We start from the raw sequence: 25,334 nt of genomic DNA, 5'->3' as shown, positions 1-25,334 counted from the left end.
ACGCGTGCACTTTGATCACAGTCAGTCTCCTCTTACTGTCACTTCTTTATCCTGTAAAAGTGTCTGACATTTATTTTCAGACAATTACACACTGCTGTCTCTTCAGTTTCTAGTACTCTCATAAATTACTTGCACCACATGTTGACCTTTAAACATAAATTTAATGTTCAAAAACAGATATTTCAGCACAGTGAATGTTTTTTGCACTGAACAGTGTCTCCCTCTCTACTGTGTTCCGTCTGTTTAACGTGCGTGCCTGCCGCAGACCGGTGCTCTTTCAGTAAAGATTTCAACAACGCAGACTGTCAGGATGGGCCTTTATGCAAAAATGGAAAGGCTCACGTGAATTTGTGACATTTACAGATAAGATATGACTGTTAACTGAAAGTATCTGTCAAAGTGACTGACAGGGCAAGCCATTACACTAATGCATCAGCTTGAAGCATAAAATAAAGATTTCTCATGTTTTGGGCAGCCTGGATCACGTACTTTTCCTGCAGGAGCTCCACTATTTTTAGATGCATTTTTGTCCATAGAAATGCATTATTTAGTGCTGTAATTTGATGCGACTGGCTGAAGTTGGATGTACACTGTGGGCAGACCCGACTAATCGATGATGAGAATCGTTGTCGATGATATTCATTATCGATAATAATCGATTTTATCGATTAGTTGTTGCAGCCCTACACTGAATGGGTTTTTGCTTATATATTATAAAGCTGTCTTACATATTTATATCATATGATACAGTTTAGCAATATCACATGTGCAAGAGTGTGTTTGTCCCCTGAATAGTAAAAGCTGAGCCACTGCACATCTCCATTCAAACACAGCGCTGTTTCGTTTATGAATAAACTGCATTTTTAAACAAATCTAGTGAGTCAATGATTCAATTACACATTCATAAAGACTAGGGGTGTAGCGGTATGCGTATTGTGTACGTACAGTTCACGGGGCAAATTCCAAATGGAAGTGATCATTAATTCATCAGTAGTTTGAAAGAATCGGTGGAATGAATGACTGATTGACTGATTGAAGGTAGTTGATGCATCCGAATCGCATACTGTCTAAATATGTACTACATTTGAATTAGAATTAACTTTGCGAAGCATTCAATTTCGGACGCAGCAAGTGACTTGCTGCCACCAACAGGTGGTTTTAGTTTTATATGTAGAGTATAATTTCATTTAAATTACTTCATATCATTTTAAAAAAAAACATTAAAAAACTTAAATATTAAATATTAATTAACCCATTTATTATTATTATTATCATGCAACACTCAATCATTGTTGAATCTTTTTGTAATAGCTATTCAATGCTTTTTTCATCTAGCACAATAATGGCTTCAAATGATCTTTGGGGAGTAATTTATCAGCTAAAATTGATGTGTGATTAATTTGTGATTAATACGGTTAACTAATCGGCACATCATGCCAACAACTGCTCAACAATGAATTTCTAATTAAGATTATAACTTATTATAACATTAGCAGACTTTAAAACGCTTCACTCACAGAGCATAATTTCAAGATTATTTAGATTTGTGACCAAAAGTAGTGCTCTCCGAGCAGATGAGTTGTTTACTGCCTGACCAGTGGAAAAAGAACAGCTAAGAGCTAACACCGAAAATCCTCTGTGTCCTCAGCGGAGATGGACAGAGTGTCTGATGGGGGATTGCAGGGCTCGGTTTCCTAATTCTTTGTTATTCACCACTGATAAATATCTGAGTTGAGGAGTTGAGAGAGCACTAGAAAATAATGCATCAAGATCACACGATTACATCATCACCCAACCACAAACAAATCTCATCAAATAACAAAAACAGCACTACACATCAAAACATAATCAGTATTCAGGCTCAATCCAGTTTCCTCAAAGAAACTAAAAACAGCACTGCACTTCAATACATCAAATGTGATAATGTCATGAGGTCAGCCGAACAGCGCTGCGTTTTTTTCAACAAGCAAGAGAAAATGATAACAGGAGCAAATTAAGTTAGGGGGTCCTGTATATCTATCAGATGAAACCGTGACAGCGCGTTGACAGAGTTAGTGTCGCAAAGGATGGAGAAAGTTAAGATAGGCTCGCATGATGAATAAAGGAGTGACCCATGCTGGCTGTTACGAAACCACAAAGGGAACCTGGAGTAAAACTGAGGTGCTGGTCTATTTATAGGTTTTGCTTTTGGAAACTGGCTGGGTTTTGGGTTTGTTTTGTGCAGGGGTCTTGTACCAATTGCTGAGATGCTATTAGAAATCTTTTAGGCTTACATTACAAGCCCTGCTTTAGTGTATGAATTAAATGTGTGTAAATTGTCTCCATGTGAGTATTGGGAAAAATTCTATATCCTAAATAATCACTTAAAATGATGCAAACAGCCAAAAAAAAAAACAAAAAAAAAACACAAATCACAGTAATTACAACATGTACAACCCAAACTGAGTTTATGGGACAATGGGAGGATTAAGTCAATGATAAACTATTTAGGCAGAAACATAGTAGGTCACAAAGTACATATCAAAATTAAATCAGTTTAAGGGTTATTAGAAATGTACTCTTTGTATTTGTTTGGGATTCATTTGGTTTAGACTTCATTTTCCACAAGAACCATTTTCAACAAGATTACATAAAATGACATAATATTATGTGGTGTTATAATAAAGAGAAAAGCATTAAAAGATTTTGGGGAGTCACATTACAAAAATTTACAACATAAACTAATTTGCTTGGTTAAAAAAAATCAAATTACCTGTTACTTTATGAAGGCTACTGCTACTTTTGAAAGTCATAAGGGTTTGCAGGTTTTTCCTGTGTTGATTGTACCAATAACAACATAATTTATAACGCAATAATCCACAATTCACACAGCTCCAGTCCATCAATTAATGTCTTGTGAAAGTGAAATGTGAAGTGAAAAGCTGTGTGCTTGTAAGAAACAAATACAAAGACCTTTTTAACTTTAAACCAACACCATTATAGTCCATAATAACACTTCCAACAGTGAAAAAGTCTGTCCCCTGTTGTCTTCTCACACCAAAATCTAACATATTTGTTAAGAATTGCTTTGGACTGTTTTTGTTTGTAAAAGCTTTGCTTGATCTGAGCATATTTCTCTCCTGATTCAGATGAAAACAGTTGTATACAAATATGTAGGTGGACTTTGATGTGAGAGGACAACAGGGGATGGACTTTTTCACTGGAAGAAGCATTATTATGGATTATGGACCATCATTCTGGCCAGAAGCAACAGTTTAAAGATAAAACGCTTTAATGATGAATTTGTTTCATAAAAGCACACAGTTTTACACTTCATAACACATTAAATGATACACTTTAGACATGCAGATTACTTGTGGATCATAGAGATGTTTTTAATCAGCTGTTTGGACTCTCATTCTGACGGCACCCATTCACAGCAGAGGATTCATTGGTGAGCAATTGATGTAATGCTAATTTGTTCTGAAGAAGAAAGCAAGAAGAAGAGTAAATTTTCTGCAAATTTAAATTTTTGGGTGAACCATTCATAACAACATAGGGACTTCATCATCTTACAAAAATAAGAAGGAGAGGTTTTGCTCAGGTCACGTACCACTGCTCACAATCTGCTTCTAATTGTCTCGTTTGAGTCTGCGTCAGACATGCAAGCTTATAACGATGCCCACCTCTCAAACTCTGCCGTCTAACCCCCTGTGCTGGAGCCCATTTGATTTGCTCAGACAGTGAAAACATGCCACAAGATCCACCACATCTTATCAGTGGGAGCACAGGATTAAAATACCCCCACAGATGGGAAACACATTTCAACCTTATTGGGAGGATTTGGTTCAATTACGAAGAAAAATACATTCCAGTGCTGCCTCTTCCAATCTGATAAAAGAAAAATATCTTTTAGTGTGTCACGATTTTTACATTAAGTGGGTTAATGGCGTAGCTTTAGGCAAGTACACAACACCTGAAATGCTGGGTCCCTGCAGATGCGTTAAAAACAATGAACATATAAAAACAAGCCTATTAAATAGTGTGAAATGGAATGGAGAGAATTTTGTACTTTCAATGACTTTATTCCAAGACTAGCACATGCAGTTCAGGGTGCTTATATGCAAATGCTTGCATTTTTCTTCCTATGGGGTACAATTCCCATTGACATCAATGGATTTGTGATGTCCTCTGACATAGCATAACCATAGACTGTAAAAAAAAAAAAAGGAAATAAAGATGGACAATGTAACACCACTTCCATCTACAATAGAAAAGTGAAGTCAAAACATCCCAATGATGTCATTTGGAGCCCAGGTCTGTGCAGTAGTTATCATGACATGAAGCCACGGTATTAAAGCTCCACCCAAACTCCGTGAGACCCAATCACAAACTCACAATCATATATGCCACACTCCGTTTTATAGCATCAAATAACTAATTAAAAGCAAAATTATTAAAAACAAAAAACATTTGATCAGCATGATAAAAAATACCTGAAGTGATGGAAATGATCTTTGGGAAAAAAATTATTTGGCTTGTTTCCTATTTGTTTACAAGGCAAGGGCAGGGATTATGACCTATATTACAGCCAGCCACCAGATGGTGATCAAAATATTTTGGATTCACTTTTAAATGTGGATTGTTTTGACATACCCCCATTTACTTTACTGGTAAATTACCGATAAATTACTGTTAAGAGATCATGTGTGAAAAGGACCTTTTCAAAAATACTGGTGAATTTTTTTTGCCAATTTACATTTGTGTACAGCCCCTTTCACACATATAGACTTTACCGTAAAATTACCGGTAAATTGCCGTAAAGAGATCATTTGTGAACAGGCCCTTTTTTTAAAATACCAGTTAATTCATTCCGGCAATTTACCGTTTTGTGAAGTTAATTAAGTTGCAGGAATTCCGCTGTGTGTGAATGCAGAATGAAGATTACCAGTATGAGCATGTACGAGTTCAGAAGACCTGACATTAGACATCTACTCTGGGCCAATCCAGAGCCTGGATGTGAACGTTTCATGCAAAAATGAAAACATTAACAAAAACAATGACTGAATTCACCCCTCCATGTTTACAAACACAACACTGGGAGGCACAGCCATTTAGAGGTCATTTCTGTGTGAATGGTGCTTTACCGGAAAAAAGACGGAACACCATTGCTTGTGTGAACAGCGTATTTTTGTATTTACCAGTAAAGTTGTTCTGGTAATTTTATGGTAATTTACTGGTATTACTGTGTGAAAGGTACCAATTTTTACTCATGAAAACGTTTGACAATTTTTGAATGATTTCTTTTAAAATATGTTTAAAACTATCCAAAGTAAAAAAAACACCAAAAATAACCAAACAGACAAAAATTAATCTTTAATTAACCTGAATGGCTTTCATTTTTGGGTGAACTAACCCTTTAACTGTACTAAACAGACCAATAGTACTCTTTTTGTCATAATTGCATTTTCAATGAAGCACAATGTTGTATAGTTATGTGTAGATTTTTTTAAGCACTTTAAAATACTTCTAGTAGGTATACACCAACTCACATCAAAAATAGTAACAAATAACTAAATAAAAAAATAACATTTTAGGGACATAATATAAAAAATTCCAAACAGTAGGGCTATCATGGTCATTACGTGAAAGAAGCCACCCTGCATTAAGAACCTCTGGATAAGCATATCAAAGAAAAACAGTGAGGATGAGAAAAGCAGACAAATTGAAAGGACCTTTCTGGAGACCTTAAGACACTGAGCCTGTGATTAAGAACGATGCTTCAGTCTTAATGTGCCTGATGACACTGTGAAGTACTCTTCATGGGTGGCCTTCTCTCTTAATCTCCCACGAGGCTCAGTAGTAAAGGACGCAACATAAATAAAGAAGATTAACAGTCTCACTGTGAAATTGAGAGACCGAAAGCAATAGAGAGACAGTGGACATACAGTACAGTCGACTCCATAGAGGAGAACAGCGCCAGCTGACAGCTGGGGGTCATCAAAGCTCAAAGACATGGCATGCCAAACAGTTTTGTAACCTTCTGGAACCACCAGCATCTAGAGGGAAAGAATTTCTGCTTTTATCGGCCATTTAATTACACATTCTTTATCCTTGTCATGATTTGGTTTATTTGTACTCAGCCAGGAAAGCAACAGGAAGTTGACAGTAAGTCTGCATGCTGGCATCCGAGTAGATTCTTGTGGTAAATGAACTGATTCATAGTGAATCTGCAGAATTAACCTTCTAGGCATTTGAATGGTAAGTGGCCTGCTTAACAAATTAATGTGACTCACAGCATTGAAATGCTTCGTTTGGGTCAAGATGACCACCACATCCTGAAAACTGAATTAAGTTACTTACACAAAATGCCACATTGCTGGTACTAGGATGCCGCTCTCAATAGATGTGGAATGTCGGGATGTGATGAACTGGTTCTCATCCTGATTACATCATAATTTCCACAGGTTAAAAAAATTCCAGGGCCTCAATTTCAGCACAGGATTGCGATTATTGCAAACAATTTTCCCGCTTATAATGCAGGGAAATCCCACAAACATTTATTCACTATGAAGGTTGAATGAGTAAATTAATCAACACAGATGAACAGATGAATCAGTCATTTAAAATCTTTCTGCCACACTGTAATTTCACAAATAGTATGTGTGTTTTTCTTAACATACTGGACTAAAAGGAGTCACATCACTAATATGGAGGAATTCCCCCCATTTTCCAAAATGACATTCAGGCCCTGAATTCTCTAGAGTGTTTTGGTGACACTTGGAACTGGCTGATAATTAAACTCTCAAAAAAAGCCAAATGTCATTCAGTGGTCTCTACAAGAGTGATGGTTCCCATCTGACCTGCTTTTTGGGGAACAAGAGCCTGTTGCGACATTCTAAATGATTCAAAGCTGTGGAGCCAATTTCCTTGAGCATTCACCGCTCTTTTGAAAGCATCCCTGAATTTTTTTCCTTAAGAACAACAGCAGCATTGAATTTGTCTACAGTGGAATGAACTTGAACTGAGTAGCTTGACTAATGCACATCGTGAAGGTGCTCGGAATCTCACCATCATCTAATGAAAAACCTTTTAGGCACATTAAGCATGAATGTAGCAAAGTTTATTGATATGACACACAAAAACTAATGAAGTGCAAAGCATTGAGGAGAAATATAGATGGAGGCAGCAATATATGCAACGTAAGTATGATGCCAAGAGCCAAAGGACAACAGAGACACAACCCTGAAATGACCTTAAGTGGGATTTAAACCTACAACCTTTGGGATACTAGACCAAACCTGTGCCACATCACTGCACTACATTAGACAAACATTGTAACAGTAGTAGCAGCAAAAAAGATCAATATTAATATGCTGAAATTATAACTTTCCTCCAAACAGATCTAGGTGCTGGCATAGACTCCCAGCCAGAGGAAGCAGAACAATACGCCAATTTAAACAACAGGGGCTACACACTCCTAATAAAATCCAAAAAAGTGCTTTTGGATAACAGTAGGGTCGCACAGCTGTGCTCATTAAAATCTATGTGTGCTATCAGAATGATTGTTGATATGATGATATACTCATAACAATGCAGCATCCTGTAGACCTGGTAAGCAGGATGCAGTGTAATTAATGACTGTTACACTTCATACTCTGTGACTGCAGAAGTAAATGACTTGCAAAGACTTATAAATATAAATATAGCCAAACATGACAATAAAAACAGTCCATCCAGCTGGAATAAGACTACAAACTGGCAAACTGGCAGAACAGATGCTGTTGATCCAGTTGTTGTCCAACAGTTAATCTCAAAAAATTCTGAGAAGTTTGAAGCCGGTTTTACTGATCTGTAGTGAGGTCTGCAAGAAATACACATGGCTGATAAAATTTAATAGGCTCATCTGTCCAACTGATATTGCAGTATATTAGCACTTGAAGCAAAGAAAAAGCGTGTCAAATTTTAACTTCCTTACTCCAACGGTTTTTACGAGATTCCCCTTGTTACAGCCTCCCTCTATGGGTGAAACTTGGCATGCATTCTCCTAACAACCTGGTGTCCATGTGTAACTTATTTGGACATTCAGAAGATGTAGGTCCATTAGTCAATATAGGCCTATTGGCAAAACTTTATTGGCTTGTTTCTGCAGAACAATCAATGAACTTGAATAACCTTAATTTACGCTTGAGACTATATTTTGGTATTTATTTAGAAAATGGATAGGCTTCATCAGAAACAGGCATCAGCGTGCCTTTAACAGCCTGAGGCTGTCAAAACTTATCTCAGTCAAAGGCACTGGTGCACTGGTTTCTTGCACTCCAGGACTTCCACTTAGTGCTGAAACAACTCAACATGGGAAGAAATGTGGATGCTCAATGTTTTTCCTCCCACAATGTGGGACAACTGAAAATGTTCTACAGGAGCTGTTCCTCTAGCCTCATTATCACTGGAAGGGACTAAGGCTGGAACCCTGATGGGCGCTGGGCAATAGTCAGACATTACAGCTGCATTCTTTACATAGCTGTCCTCCAACCCCAGCTCCTCTTCTTTCCTTCTCCACTGGATAGTGAACTTTAGGATGCAGCAGTAAATTTTGCCCCATCCTGATGGCAGCAGCCATTACTAAAAGGTTCTCAATATGGTTGACTGATTGAGATACGTACATTCTTGTCCCAAATATCTTATTTTATGTTAAAAGTACTCTGGTCTTTCAGAGACCATAAAGACCTGTGCAAAGTTTTGCTTTGCCATGCAACTGTGAGCATTTTATTGACAATTTAATGCTCCTCTGATTCACTATTTCCTTCAAGTGTGCAGTGGAAATATCTGTGATTGGTTACAATGCCTGAACAGTCTAAAAATGTTTTGGCCTATGTCTGCTAAATGATGGTGCATTTCAAATTCTGTGTGATATGGACAAATGATAGACCAAAAAAATAAATAATAATAATTGCAAAATGGTTCTGGAAAAAATAAATGTTGGTATGTTGTGTTTATGGTCTCTGACACCTGGACTTTTTTTTAAAGGGGTCATATGATGCGATTTCAAATTTTCCTTTCTCTTTGGAGTGTTACAAGCTCTTGGTGAATAAAAAAGATCTGTGAAGTTGCTAAAGTCTCAAACCCAAAGAGATATTCTTTATAAAAGTTAGGACTCGTCCACACCCCCCTGAAATGGCTCGTTCAAACACGCCCCCACATCTATACATCACTATGTGGGAAGATTTGCATAACGCCGCCCAGATGTTCACGCAAAGAAAGAAGGCGTACCTTTTATTCTCATTGTAGTATTGTTTTTGCAGCCGCTGCCATCTCGTAAAGACACTGTGTGTTTCACTGTGAAAGCGAAACTACTTTGTTTGGCCTTCCAAAAAAGGATAATATCCGCTTCGTCATGCCTGGAGCTGATCCGTGCTGGTCACTAAGGAAATACATCAGCTTTGCACTGTGGATCGCCGAATCGGCATTCACCGTGGATGAAGTGGAGTCAAGCCTGGGGTCGTCACATGTGGTTGCTGTAGAATCCCCCTCAACCGCCCGGCTCTGCTCATTCAAACCGGCCGCGGCTCACTCAAGTGTGTGATGCTGTTTCGTTGAGTAAGTGAAACTACTTTGTTTGGCCTTCCAAAAGAAGACACCACTAGAAATCATGTTTATATCACGTTTATAATGGGTTTTATGTTTATGTCTCGTCGCTCCAGCTGGACATGGCATCACAATATGTTAAGAGGCGTAACATTTCCATCACATGCTTGAGGCATTCGGCCAATCATAATGCGCAGGATAGTTGGCCAATCACAGCAAACCTCGCTTTTCAGAGCGATGAGCCTTATAAAAATCGATGCGTTTCAGAAGGCGGGGCATAGAGGAGAAACAATAATGTACAGTATGTGGAAAATGTTTTTTTTTTTTACCTTAAACTGCATAAACATTTCATTACACCAAATACACAAAATAATGTTCTTTTTAGCAGCATCATATGACCCCTTTAAGTTAAATACAAAATATAAAATACAAAAGCAGAGATGCTTGGACCCTTAACTAGACCTTGTAATAAAAACATGGCCTTAATCTCACCTGCAGGTTGACCTCTGCCTCAAAGAAGGTCAGACAGGAGCAGAAGTGTCGTTCTGAGTCTATGTCTGTCAGCACCACTGTGAAGAATGTTGGGAGTTTCCTCTCACGGGACAGTCTCCATCCACCAGGCTGGCAGAACTGTAAAAGCAAAGAAAAAAAAAAACAAACGCTGTCAGACTTGACTCTACAAGAGCCTGAAATTACCAGAACATGCAGTCAGCACAAAAACAACCAGTAAATTCTGGTTACCATAAGAGATGACATCATATGCACAGAGAAAATCACAAGAATTGAATTTAGGGTTGCTGAAATTCATTTCAAACACTTTTCATTGTTTTGACAGGGCTTACTGGAATGCAATACGAGGCTGTCATGGTTCGTCATTGTGCAAATGGGATAGTGTGATCATATGCAGGATGTGCCACTTCAGAGAGTACATCCTCTCATAAGAAGGCAGGAAACGCCACTGACTGCCTCAGTGCCCTTCCAAAAGCCCCTCCACATCCATTCTGTTACAAAAAATTTCTTAACAAATAAACCTGGATAACATCCTGTAGCTGACTAACTGTCCTGCTGCTGAATCCATGCTTCCACAAATTAAGTGCCACAGCAAAGAAATGATTTACAATCAGTTGTAAGTTTGAATCTGTACTGAATGTGATGCAAAAAAAAACAAAAAAAAAAAAAAAAGCCAAAGCATTTGAATCGAATCAAGTGTTTGAATTAAATCAATTTGAAAATGTGTGCTCCTGCACAGCAAAATAACCAAGATTTCAGAAGCACAGTGGCTTTCCTGTAGCTCAAACTATTGCCACAGTACCCAATTTCAGCAGTTGGTGCCAAAAATTATTATAAAACTATTTTAACAGTTATCATTTACCTGTTTGAAAATACAAGCATTAAATAAATTAAATCAGTTAATTATACATAATATAATAAGGTTACACTTTATTGTACGGTGTCCTTGTTACAATGTAATTATACATTTAAGTACAGAGTAATATTAATTAACTACAGTACATGCACTTACTATATGGTTAGGGTTAGGATTAGGGTTTGGCTTAGGGTTACTTGCATGTAATTGTGCATAATTTACTGTTATTATAATAGTAAGTACATGTAAGATGTGTACCAAGGACACCTTAAAAAAATGTTATATTGGTTATTAATTTTAAATAAATAATAGAATAAAACAGAATGTAGGCTTCAAATATTGTTCAGGTATGCAAACATTGCATTGAAAATATCAAATGAAAAACAGAAAGTGGCAGCTCTTTTGCACTTTGCAAGAAATGGTAGAGCCAGGTTCTAGCGATGCATGGTCATGGGTTCGATTCCCAGGGAAAGCAAGAACTGAAAAAATGTAAATGTGCACCTTGAATGCAATGAATAAAAATGTCTAAATGTAAATGAAAATGAAAGTGCATGCAATGGATAGACGCTGCTAAAGATGCTGTTCTTCTGGCTAGTGGTAATAATATAGGAGAGAATGAGACATCAGACTGTGAGTAAATCTGCTGTGTTGGTGCTCAAGTTCAAAGTGGTTTGGCAGGCACAGTGAGGCGGGATCACAAATGGTGGCCTGGTGGGAGATAGACGAGGAAGAGCAACAAAGGAAAGTCAAGAACAGAGATGAAAGAAAGAGTTGGGAAACTACTGCACAAAGACTAGACAGCTTTTGACTCACGGCTAGGCAAAAGCGATAAGGTGAGTGGGTGGAAATAGATGATAAAGAGTGAAGGGAGAAGGAATGAGTGCCAGAGGGACAGCGCAAATGAAAGACAGAGCTATACAGAGTGTGTTGGATTGACCTCAGGGCTTGAACCAGGATGTTAGCATCCCGCTGCAGCCACAATAGAAGGCAGGAAATCTGAAGCACTGGCAGGCGAAGACGGAAGAGTGGGACGCTCCTTTCCCTTGTGAGATTGGGACAGGTTCCAGGAAAATTAAAGAAAAATATGAAAATATTCAAAGTATGCGATAAATTCCCAGCCAAATCCAGATAAACAAATAATGAGAGTGCGTACGTGGGGTTAATGATGTGGGACGGCAGTGCCACACACACCCAAAACGATGAGGTACATTTGATGCAAATGACAACCTACGAGCAACCCACAGTGAACATCCCTCAAATTTTCATTTTTATTCCCCTTAAATTGAATGTGACTAGGTCTATAATTGTGGAAAATAGGTTGTGTATTATTACACTTAAGCTGAATCAATACTCTTCATTCCTGAGGCTGTTATTATTTGAGTGGCCAAAGGCTCTTAGGTCTGGCATTCAGTCAAATACTACAAAAACCAAGCCTCAGTCTGAAGTGTTCTGCACGTGCTTGGTTAAGTTCACAAGACAGAACATCCAGACATACAAGAACTGTGGCAAGTGTTACATTGAATAGTTATTGGATTCTGTTATCTGGTGACAAAAATAAAAATTAAACACTATGGAGCCCAAACAAGGGATCAATTCTTTAACCATGACTGTGATAAGATGTCTTTGCTTCTGTATGCTCCAAACAGACCGCAAGTACAAGAGGCCAAACTTTTGAGAATTAACAATATTCCGATTCATATTTGCCATTCGCAATGGTTTCATTGACACTTTCTGTACTGTCAAGGAAAAAATATTTTAAAACAGTATTGTGAATAACTGCCAAATTTGATTTTGATCATTAAAAAAGTAATCAATTCTTGCAAAAGACATTAAATGCAAACCAGAAATTAAAATAACAAACAATAACACTACACAAACGTAACATTTTTATTCTTTTTTTTTTTCCATTAATATTACCCACAAAACTCCTATTGTGCAAGATTTAAATCTCTTGAGCCACTGGTTGTATGCATGTCAATAGTTATATGTTATATTTTAGGGAATCACCTACATTGGTTGCAAAGTACTGTTTGTTTTTGATTCAGAAAAAAAGATAAATAATAATTTGTTCAGGAATCATCACTGGTCACGCTGTATGGTTTTGATTTACTGAAAAAGAAAAAAAAAAAGTATTCTACATCTTTTGAACTCAAAAATGCAAATACGGAGCATTTCAAATGTAGTATACTGATAATACTATTGTAATATTTAATAATTTGCATAGAATATCCAACATGTAATATCCAGATTATTCTATGATAATTCTCTGAAGCCACAATAAGTTTTCAAAATACAGCTTATATGTATCTACCTCTTCCATCTTTTCACATTTGGACTGGCACCAACAAATTGAAATTTTCCTCTTCCAACCTCAAAGGAAATCTTCTACATCAACCTGAAGATAACTAATGTAATGTCACTTTATTTACCGCCATTTTGGAAATGACCTCAATTGATGCTTCTCACTGTATTCAAGGTTGATCCAGTCAGTGGTTCCAGTGGATATTTTCACGTAGGAGTTGGGAGATTTCCAAGTTTGGAGCTGTCTGAAATGCAGCATTAATGATACACATACAGTAGAAAACAATCATGGCTGTACTTTGAAACGTCAGTGAAAACAGACTCAGAGTTGAAACTATCTGACCTTTGAGCTTCACATTACTGTGCTTCACCTGCTGACAACAAGTTAGCTTGCCGCTTCGCTCCAATGGAGGCACAAGTCATGTGAAAGTGTCTCAAATGTTCTCAAAACTGTGTGTGCACTCTTGCAACTGTGAAACAGCTGAGTCATATCAGAGAAGACAAACCTTTTCCTTAAATTAGCTCTCAGTCAAGTGACCATGGCATTCCATAGTGTTCTAGCAGCCGTGATGTCAGAGGGCTTTCGGTTACACTGCTGGCCTGTCATCAAAAGTTCCTCATCATGTGAGAAATGAGTGGCACGTCCACTCTGCAAACAAGACACAAGATCTGCAGCTTGACCTCTTAAGAATCAGTTCAGTGGCTGAAAGCATGGAGGACAGAACAACCATATTAGATCCTCGCCTGCCTTGTGCTGTGTTCCGTTACTTGCATCTCTGTTTAATGACTGCCATAAAAGGCAGAGGACCGCTGCCCCAGTTAGAGGACAAAGAAAGAGCCGCCACTCTGATTGCTTTGGGTTGCGTAACAGTGCCAGGCTGGTTCATAAGGTACAGTACAGTGCATAAGCTGTCACAGCAGAAATGTATTCCTTGAGATTCAAACTGACCTGATTTCTATGGGCTACATAGTAAGGCTATACAATAAATCAAATATTGAAGATTACGATTAGAGCTGCCTCAATTAAAGAAGTAGTTCAGCCAGAAAAGACAAATCTATTTTAAAATCATGGTGGCCGCCACTGCTCTCCTTCATACTCCTTTCCAGTAGGTGGCAGATTCTTCTTCCTCTTCTGGTGTTTTAATGGCAGTTGGCCAATCAACATTCTGGACTGAAGTGTGAAGCACCGGATGGTGCACAGGACAGCAATCGAGTACTACAGTGATGGCTAGTTTTTTTAGGCCAATCCGGAAGTTTGCATCACCCTGGTTCCTTGATAAAAATGCAACAGGATTTTCCCATTGGCTTTTGGAGAAAACTCTGCATTCCGATTTAACCGCTTCTTTTTTAAGAGAAGTAATCAGAAGTGGATATTACTGAAAAAGTAATACCCCCTTGTGATTTTTTTCTTTTATGTTGTAGAATAAAATATTTTGAACTTGTGTTAACCATACCCTTATTTCACGATGGAACTTAAAGTGCTACATTGCTGAATTGTTTTCAGGTTTTGGCCATCAATCTGCAGCACTCCTTTTGCCGGCCACAAATTTACTTTGTAACTGCTTAGATATTGTGTTGAATTTCACCAAACCCAGCCAGAGCACTCAGGAAACAATTAACAAGCTGCATAGACTGCAGCAAAACCAGACACTAAACCAGATATCAATCAAAATTATTTACTTTTGTGTTATGCAGAAGAAAATCAAATAGGTTTGGAACAACATAATTTAATTAGGACTAAATCCTTAAAACTGTTAATTACACAGTTTAATTTAGGCTCAGTTGAAGCCTCCCATTCTAATCAACAAGGTAAATATTGTAAATAAGAGAATTAGGTCACACTTTATTTTAAGATTCAATTCTCGCTATTAACTATGACTTTTGCCTCAAACTCCTAATTAGCTGCTTATTAATAATTAGTAAGGTAGCTGTTAAGTTTAGGTATTGGTAGGATTAGGGATGTAGAATATGGTCATGCAGAACAAGGCATTAATATGTGGTTTATAAGTACTAATAAACAGCCAATATATTAATAATAGGCATGCTAATAAGCAACTTATTAATACAGAGTAGTGCTGTCAAATGATTAATCGTGATTAATCACATCCAAAATAATAAGTTTTAAGTAATAAGTGTTTGTGTTTTGGTTTTAAAATGTGCAGTATGTGCTCATGTTTATTCAACAAAGCCTTTTGAAAATTCAGTCAGTCTTGATATCGTGGCGGGTCGCCACAAATAAATAAATGTATGGGAAACACATCCCACAGCACAACAACCTGAGCCCAACTTTATTACTCATCACTTTAACTTTAACTGCGTTTGTAGCCGGTGCCACTAGCCAGACTGAAAAGCAAACACAGAATGGAAGTTTACTTCGGGCCAGGCGCATGCGCCCAATGAAACCGTCTATATAAAGACACACAAACAGCATATGATTTTAAAATATTTACATGTATATATTTATATTCATTTTACATTTTATGCATTTAGCAGATGCTTTTATCCAAAGTGACTTAGAGTGCATTCAGGCTAACAATTTATTTACCTAACATGTGTTCCCCCGGGAATCGAACCCACAACCTTTGCGCTGTTAACGCAATGCTCTAACACTGAGCCACAGGAAAAGGAAATTACATAAGACACTTCTGGGGGCGCGGCCTGCTGCTGACCCTGTGTCTCGCTGTCTTGTGGTATTTGTTTGTTTGTGGATCTAAGTTGTTATTTTTTTCTTTTTTAATTTTGGTTTCATAAATTGGGAGCAGTATGAATGTGTTTATGATCAGCATGGCCTTGGCACTGGTTGGATTGGTGCTGCCGGGCGAAGCCTCTGACGATCAACTGGCTTCTATGGTGTCGAGCCGGACTTATTCAAGAGACTTCTTGCTATCGTTACGATATGATAACCACGCCGTCGATTTACAGATTCCAACAAGTGAATGTTTGCGTAAAAGAAGGAGATCAAGAATTAAGAAGCGAGGGTCGAGAGGAGGAATTCGCAACAGATTGCGGAGGCGAGGAAGCCGTCACCCCCTTCCAGTGATCACGCTGTCTAACGTGAGATCTCCTAATAACAAGATGGATGAGGTCGTGCTTCGAGTTAAACAAGAGGAGGAATTTAGGAGCAGTAATCTCATCTGTTTTACAGAAACATGATTAAATGATGATCATAGTGTGGACATCAAGGGATGTACCACTATACGAGCCGACAGAGACAAGCTAAAATCACGGAAATCTGTTGGCGGGGGACTCTGCATGTATGTTGATATGAACTGGTCATCACAGTATACTATAATTGAACAGACTTGTACCCCGGACTATGAGACTTTGGTTGTATTTTTTAGACCCTTCTATCTGCCGTGGGAATTTGGTCGAATAACCATATTCCTAGTATATGTACCAGGTCCTAATAATAATGAGGCAGCGGAGCATATTGCAGAGTGCTTTACTAGGATCCTAACAAAGTCGGCAGATCAACCAGTCTTCATACTAGGGGATTTTAATACACTTTCATTAACAGAGACTCTTCCACATTTGCAACAATGTATTGATTGTCCAACCCGTTTCTCACGCACACTGGATTTGTGTTATGGCAACATTGACGAGGCATACAAGGCAGTATGTCGATCACCGATTGGCAGATCTGATCACAATGTTATCCATCTACTGCCAAAATACAGACAACTTGTTAGAAGGGATAAACCAGTGGAAAAGAGAATTCAGGTTTGGAGTAAGGACAAAGAAGACATGTTAAAGGACTGTTTTTCCACTATAAACTGGGATGTCTTTTTTGATTCATGCAGAGATCCTCACAAACTAACTGACTGTATTACCTCTTATATTCAATTTGTGAAGAAACAGTTACTGACACTAAAATGGTTGAAATCTACTCAAATAGTAAGCCATGGCTCTCTAAAGATTTAAAGAAACTCCTTAATGAAAAGAATTGGGCATTTCGTGAAAATAATCATGAGGGGTTTAAAATTAAAAGGAAGGAACTGAGAGCTATGATACAGAAAGCAAAAATTGATTTCAAACATAAGGTAGAGGATCAGTTAGCGAATCAAGATGTAAGAAGTGCTTGGCAAGGCTTGAATAAGATGATGGGGCGTGACTCAAGAAATGTAAATAATGATATCACTATAGGGACAGATGTTTTTAAATGGGTTAATGATTTGAATTTGTTTTATGGAAGATATGATGCAGTCGACAACTGGAATAAGATTGAAGAAATAAGTGATAAGATTCCAGTGGGACCAACCAGTTGGTTGTCAGGGGACCAAATTAGAAGGTCCCTTAAATGCATTAAGCCCTATAAAGCGCCGGGTCCAGATGGCCTTAAGGGCAGAGTTTTAAAGATATGTGTAAATGAACTAACTGACCCCCTAACAAAATTATTTCAGGTTTTATTAGACTTACAGACGATACCAAGTACGTGGAAGTTATCATTTATACGACCCCTTCTGAAAAAAGTGAGAGCAAAAGATCTAGAGGACTTTCGTCCTGTGGCGTTAACCTCAATACTAGCTAAATGCATGGAAAGAGTAGTTAGTTATCATCTAAAACCATATATATCAGAACAATTAGATGTACTGCAATTTGCATATAAATCGCAAAGAGGAACAGAGGATGCAACTCTCACTATGGTCGATAAAATTGCTAGCCATTTACAACAAGCAAAGGCTTATGTGCGTGTTCTTTTTATTGATTACACCTCTGCCTTTAATACTATGCAGATACATTTACTCTTGGAATGTCTCCTGGTTCTAGGTGTGAATGGGGGAATAGTTCACTGGATAAAGTATTTTCTAAAAAAAATCGACCACAGCGAGTTTGTGCTCGGGGGTTCAAATCAGATATTATATCTTTAAACACTGGGGCACCCCAAGGATGCATCCTGTCACCTCTTTTATTTTCTGTTTATACAAGTGGTATAAGAGTGCAGCATGAGAATTACAAACTATATAAATATGCAGACGATATGGCACATGGTACTTTTATGGAAAGACTATGTACATTTTGAGTACAAGGAGCAGGTTTTGAAACTAGAAAAAAGGTGTGAAGAAAGTTCTTTATTGAGAAATGTAAGTAAAACAAAAGAGTTGATTTTAAATCATTCAGAGCCTCTAACAGAAATAATGTTATGTGATCAAACTGTTGAAATTGTAAAGACTTTTAAGTATTTAGGAATCATGATTGAATGTAAATTGAACTTCTCTGATAATGTGGCTCTTATTTGTAAGAAAGCAAATCAAATTTGGCTATTCTTGCTAAGGAAACTGAAAGAATTTTGTGTGAGCAAAGCTGTGTTGCAAAGAGTTTATACAGGTTGTGGGATAATTAAATATATTCTAAATAAACTACAAACATAAAATTATATACATTTATTTTGTCCTCACATTCTTTCTTGTAACTCATCCCTCTCAGTGACACAGCTGACTGAATGGCTCATTATGCAGCTCATTATGCAGGCCTTTGTCTTCTCAGGTGAGAATCACAATGATATTCATGATAGTTGACGCCTACTCGCATATGACTTTTACCAACAAAAAGTGTCTTAGAAAATTTAAATCAATATATTGTTTTCTGTAAGTGAGTAAACAAGATGATTTTCACATCATTTAGAAAAAAAAATTCTAGGCTACAAGATTCAGTTCTCAAAAGTCCCGGGAACCAATGTTCTGTATGTGTTTTATTGCCTTATTCAAGTGATTTAACATTTTTAGTTTTTCACTAACAACGCATACATTTTTTTTTCTCAAAACACAATCATGTACATACATGCTGCTCACATATTATTATAGCCCAGTTTGTGCTGATTACAGTGAGATTAGACTTTAGCCATTTAGATATTTATAAGAAACTCAAAAAAGCACAAATGTCAGGGCATGACAAACTTCTCCAGGCCCCAAAAATACCCTTAGACTCCAGAGGGTTAATTGAGAGTGTTTTAGGGTATAATATAACTGTGTGGTTCGGACAAGTTACTTCTGCGAATAAATTTAAATTAGACAGAATTATAAGAGTAGCTGGAAAAATTATAGGATTAAAGCAAAAGTCAGTCGCTCAGTTATACCAAATTGCTGTTCAGAGAAAAGCTTTGATTATAACGAGAGACACAACAAACCCCCTTGAATCATGTTTTTGAATTATTACCATCACGTCGTCATTACAGAACACCAAAAGCAATGAAAGCAATATATAAATAAACCTTCATACCAAATGCAATAAGTCTTTTGAATAAGAGGTAGGAAATGTATATTTTAATTTTGTCATTGTGGATGTTGTGTATGGTTAGATGTATTTATTGGATGTTGTGTATTGTTAATTGTTCTGTGATTGTATGGTGAGACCAAAGATCAATTTTCATCTTAGGCTGAACAATAAAGTACTACTACTACTACTACTACTACTACTACTACTTCTATTTATATAATATACACAGTACACACACATATACTGTGTAAACAAAAACTTATTTTGGATGCGATTATTCGTTTGACAGCACTAATACAGATAATTGGTCCCTATACTAAAGTTTTATTGAGATTTATCTTTCAGAACAGGGATCTGAAGCATCACTCCAACACTCCGCCGAGATATAGAGATAGCCTTGATGAAAACCCAGTCCAGAGCATTCAGAATCTCAGACTGGGCAGAAGGTTCATCTTCCAAAAGGACAGTGACCCTAAGCACACAGCAAGACAACTCTGTGAATGTCCTTGAGTGGCCCAGCCACAGCCTGAGCTTGAACCCAATCAAATATTTCTGGAGAAACCTGAAAATGTGCATCTGCCCCCATCCAACCTGACAGAGCTTAAGAGGTGAAGAGATGAGGAGAAGAATGGCAGATAATTGCCAAATGCCGATGAGCAAAGCTTGTTGCATCAAACAAAAAATACTTGAGACTGTAAAGGTGCTTCAGCTAAATATTTAATTAAGGGTACGAATACTTATGCAATGTACTTATTTCAGTTTTTTTATTTTTAATAAACTATTGAAGTTGTGACAATTCTGTTTTTGCTTTGTCAGTATGGTGTATGGAGGGTAGATTGATGTGGGGAAAGAAGTAATTTAAAAAAGTTTATCATAAGGCAGCAACATAATAAAATGAAAAAATGAAGGGGTATGAATACTTTCGCAAGGCACTGTAAATGGAATACACACTTCTTGGCCATCATAACCTTTAGGTCTTGATGGACAACAGCTGAAAATCTCTCAGGAAGAAGAACAATAACACAGGGGAAAGAGGTGTCAGCACTGGTTGTCCTCCATCAAAACTATACAGTTTTATCAGAACGGACAGCAGCTAATGCAGAATCCAAATATGGGACAGTCTATTTCTGTCAGCCACAGACCAAGGGTAGGAAATGCTCAGCTGGGTCAAGATGGAGACCCCATTCTTCTGAATGTGTTAAACAGAAGGAAACATGGAATAACCTGTGATGAAAACACTTCCTGAGAACATCTTCAGGGTCAAAGGAAATTTAAAAAAAGTGTTTTTATGGACACTAACAGATCTTAATGATCCACAAAACTGAGGTAACACATGCAGTGTTCACATTACCAATACGACATTGTTCTAAAATCAGTGATGGTCAGGATATTTCATATGGTGAGTTATGCAATACCGCACATATGGTTCACTTTAGGGACAGATATTTTTAGTTGGTCACCAGGGATGCTTATAATTTAGCAAAGTGGGTGGAGGGTGAGTAATGTGGAGTCGCTAAAAAATGCCAAACGAGCAACATATTGACAGCATCGTAATTTCATAACCTCTAATTAATTGAGATGATGACAATTCATGCATGTCAGAAACGCTGAGGAAAAGGCAAATGGCATGTCCTCAATCTGTAACGTGTCAATTACTTCAGCCGCACATTTCCTGCGAATGGCTCATACAGCTGGATCTGTCGTGCTCTTCGCTAGCGTGCTTCTCTGGGGAGATTTCCTCACTTGAGATGAATTTTTCTGCTTTCTTTTTTAAAACAGTATAAATTGAAAACACACTGACATTTTAACGGGTGAATTTTAGCCTGCAATATTTCGATCCTAATGACACAAACATGCAGCTGTCCTAAGAGAGTTGAGTGATGTTTCACTCTAAACATTTTGCTTTAGTTTGTATTCCCAGACCAGAATTGGGGGAAACAATTTAGACACCCTCGGAACTTCCCAGCAGTGCTCAGAATATGGCAATGAATTTAAGTCATGTAAAAAAAAATGATAGGGCAGGTGTTAGCATGATCTTTAGAAATACAAAAGGTCAGCTGAGGTCTGTTGGGATGTTTACTAGCTTCTTTTCACGTTCGTGCTATGTGGTTGCCATGGAGTTTTAAGTGTTTTTTTTTTTGTTTTAAGTATATTACTATGATGTTCTAAAAGTGTGTTTATAACGTTTTTTAGTAAGTTGATATGGTGTTCTGAGATTTTTAACATGTTGGTATGTGGTTGGTATGGTATTGTTTGTATGATGTTATAAAACGCTGCACATTTGCGTGACCAACTTGAACATGAGTAAAATCTCTGTGGAGAACTTCTTTGCCCTCACGTGAGCAATGGTGATCACACATTTAATGATGTTACACAGTCAAAATCGAAACCAATCATTTCAAACAAATGCAGAGCACGAATTCTGAGTCACTTTCACTCTCACTCTCACTCTCACTCTCACTCATTCAGCTAGTTTAAAAAAATTACACCTCTTTTTAAGGCACTGAGTCTCCTGGAAATTGCAATGATTCCTCCATGGACTTGGCAGTCCATTCATTGCGAATAAACCCCTTTATGAATTACCATATCACATGCAAACAACTAACCATCAACAATAACATCATGACTGTTGAACTTCACAAGCTAAACAACAAACAGCAGTTCCATTGCCGTGTGCTTTGACTAACTGAGTGTAAACACCTTTGTCCCAGGACTGGACTGAGGCACAATACAGGTCTACGTCACACTGCAGACCCCTGCCTGTGAGCGCAGCGATAGTGAAGTGGGCACAGGTGTTTCCTGTGGTTTTCAGAGAGTCCATCACCACCCACATTTTCCTCCTTCCAATCAGCTATCCATCTTCTGTTTATGTTTTTCAGCTGACTAAACAACAGCTCCATGCTTCAGGTTTGGACAGTCATGTGAGTTGGCCACTCTTCTCTCTCAGCAGGAAGGAGAAAATGGCCCTGCTTTTCAATTAAGGGAGGGTTTCCTTTTTTCTCAACACAATGGTTGTTCATAACACAGGACTTATGGACTTACACTTACTATAGGTGTCGCACTGATGCTGATGACAAGGATTTTTCAAGAAGCAACTGGCCGCACAAGAATACCTTGATGTTGCACTGCAGTGCCAGGCTGTGTTACGTGACACTAGTAGTGCAGGTATAGGCAGACATCTGATTACCATCTTAGTTTAATTTTGTTTGATTCTGTTCTGTTGTTGGATTTTGTTTTTTTCTGTGATGTTTTGTTTTGTTGTTCAGCTTAATTGTTTTTGTTTGTTTTATTTCCATTGTACAGTATAGGCAGACATCTGGGCCCGTATTCACAAAACATTTTATCTTACCACTAAGTAGGGATGCACGATAAATATCGGCATGATATTAATGAGCATTTCATGAGTAAAGCCGGTCCTGTAATCAGCGGTAAATCTCTACACGTGCGTGCTTTCACGCGGAGCAGCATTTACTACACAGAGCCGTTGTTCACTGACAAGCTGCTCAAAACCACAATCATATTTTGCTCATGTTTTGCGCAGCTTGTCAGTGAACAATTGCTCTGTGTAGCAAATGCTGCTCCACGTGAAAGCACGCACATGTAGAGATTTACCGCTGATTAAATAGATATAAAAGTTTTCTCTTAAAACCTATTCACAAAGCTGCTAAAACAAACTTTTTCTAAGGAGTAGAGAGAAGTCTTAGGCTAAGAGTAAGGGCGGGGTTGACCACGTTGCTATGGATGATGTCAGCATACTTACTAACTGTGCACACAGTGATTGGCTGATAGTCTCTGTGAAAGTTATGAGCTACTTTTAGCCTTAAGATCAGGGTTTTTCCTGCATAGAGAATTATGAGGCGGTCGCAAGCGTCACTGAACTGCTTCTATTAGAGCTTTTAGTTCATATTTGGAAAAATACTGATATTTTTATACAAGTTTACTTGATATTTATTTACACAAAATCATAATTTCTATTAATTTAACACTGATTTACATGATCTGATGAGCATTAACTCATCTTACGCGATCAATTGTCTGAATGAATGAATGACGCTTCGTTAACTACACACACACTGAAGCGTGCGCGATGCTCGCGGTGAATTCAGCATCTGTCTTCTCATGAAACGAGGACATAAATACACAAATAACATCTCCAGAACAGCTCTGAGAGTCACTTCATGAGTATTTTACCATTTCATTTGAGTAAAACTAGCGTCTAAAACTAACTTAGATATACACACAGAAATATAAAGGTATTCAAGGCAACCCGTCAAAATAAGTCTGCTTTAACTTGAATACATTGCAGCAGAAATATATTACTTTTGTTCAGCAGAATGTACACTACTACTGCTAAAAAAACTGCTAATTTTTAAGGAATGATCACACAACATTTCTTCCATGTTTTAATTTTAATAGTAAATCCCCTTTGTTTGCAAAAAAGTTAAATTTTTAATTTAAAGATAAATTAAATTAATGTTTTATACCTTCATTTGATAACCAGATACACAACACAGAATTTTTGAGGAAAAAGAAAAGATTTCATAAGGCTATTTTAAGAATAAATGTGAATAAATTAAGTTGTTTTTATGCATTCAAATAATTAGACATGCTACAAAAAAGAATTTGAACAGAACAATAAAAAATGTTTACATGAGAAATGCCAAGCTGGTAGCTTAGTATAAAAAACTACAAATAAGTTATTATAAACACTCAATACTGGTTTGAAGTGTGATATGAGTAAAAGCTTACTATTCATTTTATAAAAAGTCTTAGCTTGGTGCTAATGTTAGCTCTAATGCACCTGTTACCTGCTGCAATTGCATTTCATGGTTGTAAGAAAATATTTCACTTTCTAGAAAGACACTTTAAGTGGATAAATGCATACTGGATCAATGCAATGTGGACCAGGAGACTATAAGGAGTGGAAAAAGATTTTCAATTTCATGAAATGTTTAAAAACCTAATGTTATATGTTCACCTATACTACAAAAGTGCCCCTTTTAGCTGGTATGTTTTATTTAATTTTATATTCAACAGGTTTGTTTTTGTAAAATGTAACTTTATAATTGTCATTTTCATCAATCATATAATTATTATAGCACCTAAAATATGTTGCGTGTAAAAACTGTTTGATTCAGCCAGTTGAAGGGTGGGTACATTGTGCAAAGATCAGGATGGTACCACCTCCGCCTCATTTTGAGCCAGGAAAAACCCTGCTTATTTTTGTGAATATGGGCACAGATTGCTATCTCTGTTTTGTTTTCTTTTGTTCCGTTTTATTGTTTTCTGTTTTGTTTAGTTCTGTGGTGTTCTGATTGCTTTTTTGGTTTTCATTTTGTTTGGGTCAGTTTTGTTTTTTAAATTTTGTTCTGTTTGTTGTTTTTTGTGGTGTTTTGTTTTGTTGTTTGACTTCACATTGTTTTGTTCACTTCTGTTTAGTTTTTAGTTTTGTACAGAGATTAGTTTTGTTCCGTTTTGCTGCTTTTGTTCTGTTTTCTTCTGTTGTGTTTTGTTTGTGTTGTAGTGCAGGTATAGGCAGACATATGATTGACTTCTAAGTTTTATTTTGTTGTTTTGTTTAGTTTTGAGTTTGGTTTTGTTCTGTTTCGCTGTTTTTATTTCGTTTTATTCTGTGATGTTTTGTTTGTGATGCAGTACAGGTATAGACAGACATCTGATTACTATCTCAGTTTTGTTTTGTGCTGGCAGTTTTTTTTTGTGTGTGTGTTTCCTTATTTTTTGTTTTGATTTGTTTTTTTTTTAACCTAATTGTTTTCGTTTGTGTTTTATTCATCATAATGCATTTTGCCAAATTTATTTGCTTTCAAATTAATTCAGGGGTTACAACACTGTTTCCCATGTCTGCTCATATGGAGAGGAGTATATG

General features: G+C 37.2%; 1 protein-coding gene across 2 annotated transcripts in view; it reads right to left on the bottom strand.

Moving 5' to 3' along the window:
* LOC109061746 (myotubularin-related protein 13-like) overlaps positions 1-25,334 on the bottom strand; it is a 132,483-nt gene that overhangs the window by 78,059 nt on the left and 29,090 nt on the right. For both annotated transcript variants that reach the window (XM_042728612.1, XM_042728613.1), the window contains exon 3: positions 10,060-10,197. In XM_042728612.1, the coding sequence (XP_042584546.1) occupies positions 10,060-10,197 (138 nt within the window). The remainder of the gene's footprint in view (positions 1-10,059; positions 10,198-25,334) is intronic.

The sequence above is a fragment of the Cyprinus carpio genome, chromosome B7 (genome assembly GCF_018340385.1).
Source record: "Cyprinus carpio isolate SPL01 chromosome B7, ASM1834038v1, whole genome shotgun sequence".
Lineage (NCBI taxonomy): Eukaryota > Metazoa > Chordata > Actinopteri > Cypriniformes > Cyprinidae > Cyprinus > Cyprinus carpio.
The sequence above is the reverse complement of the archived record's forward strand: the minus strand, read 5'-3'. Positions and strand labels throughout refer to the sequence as shown.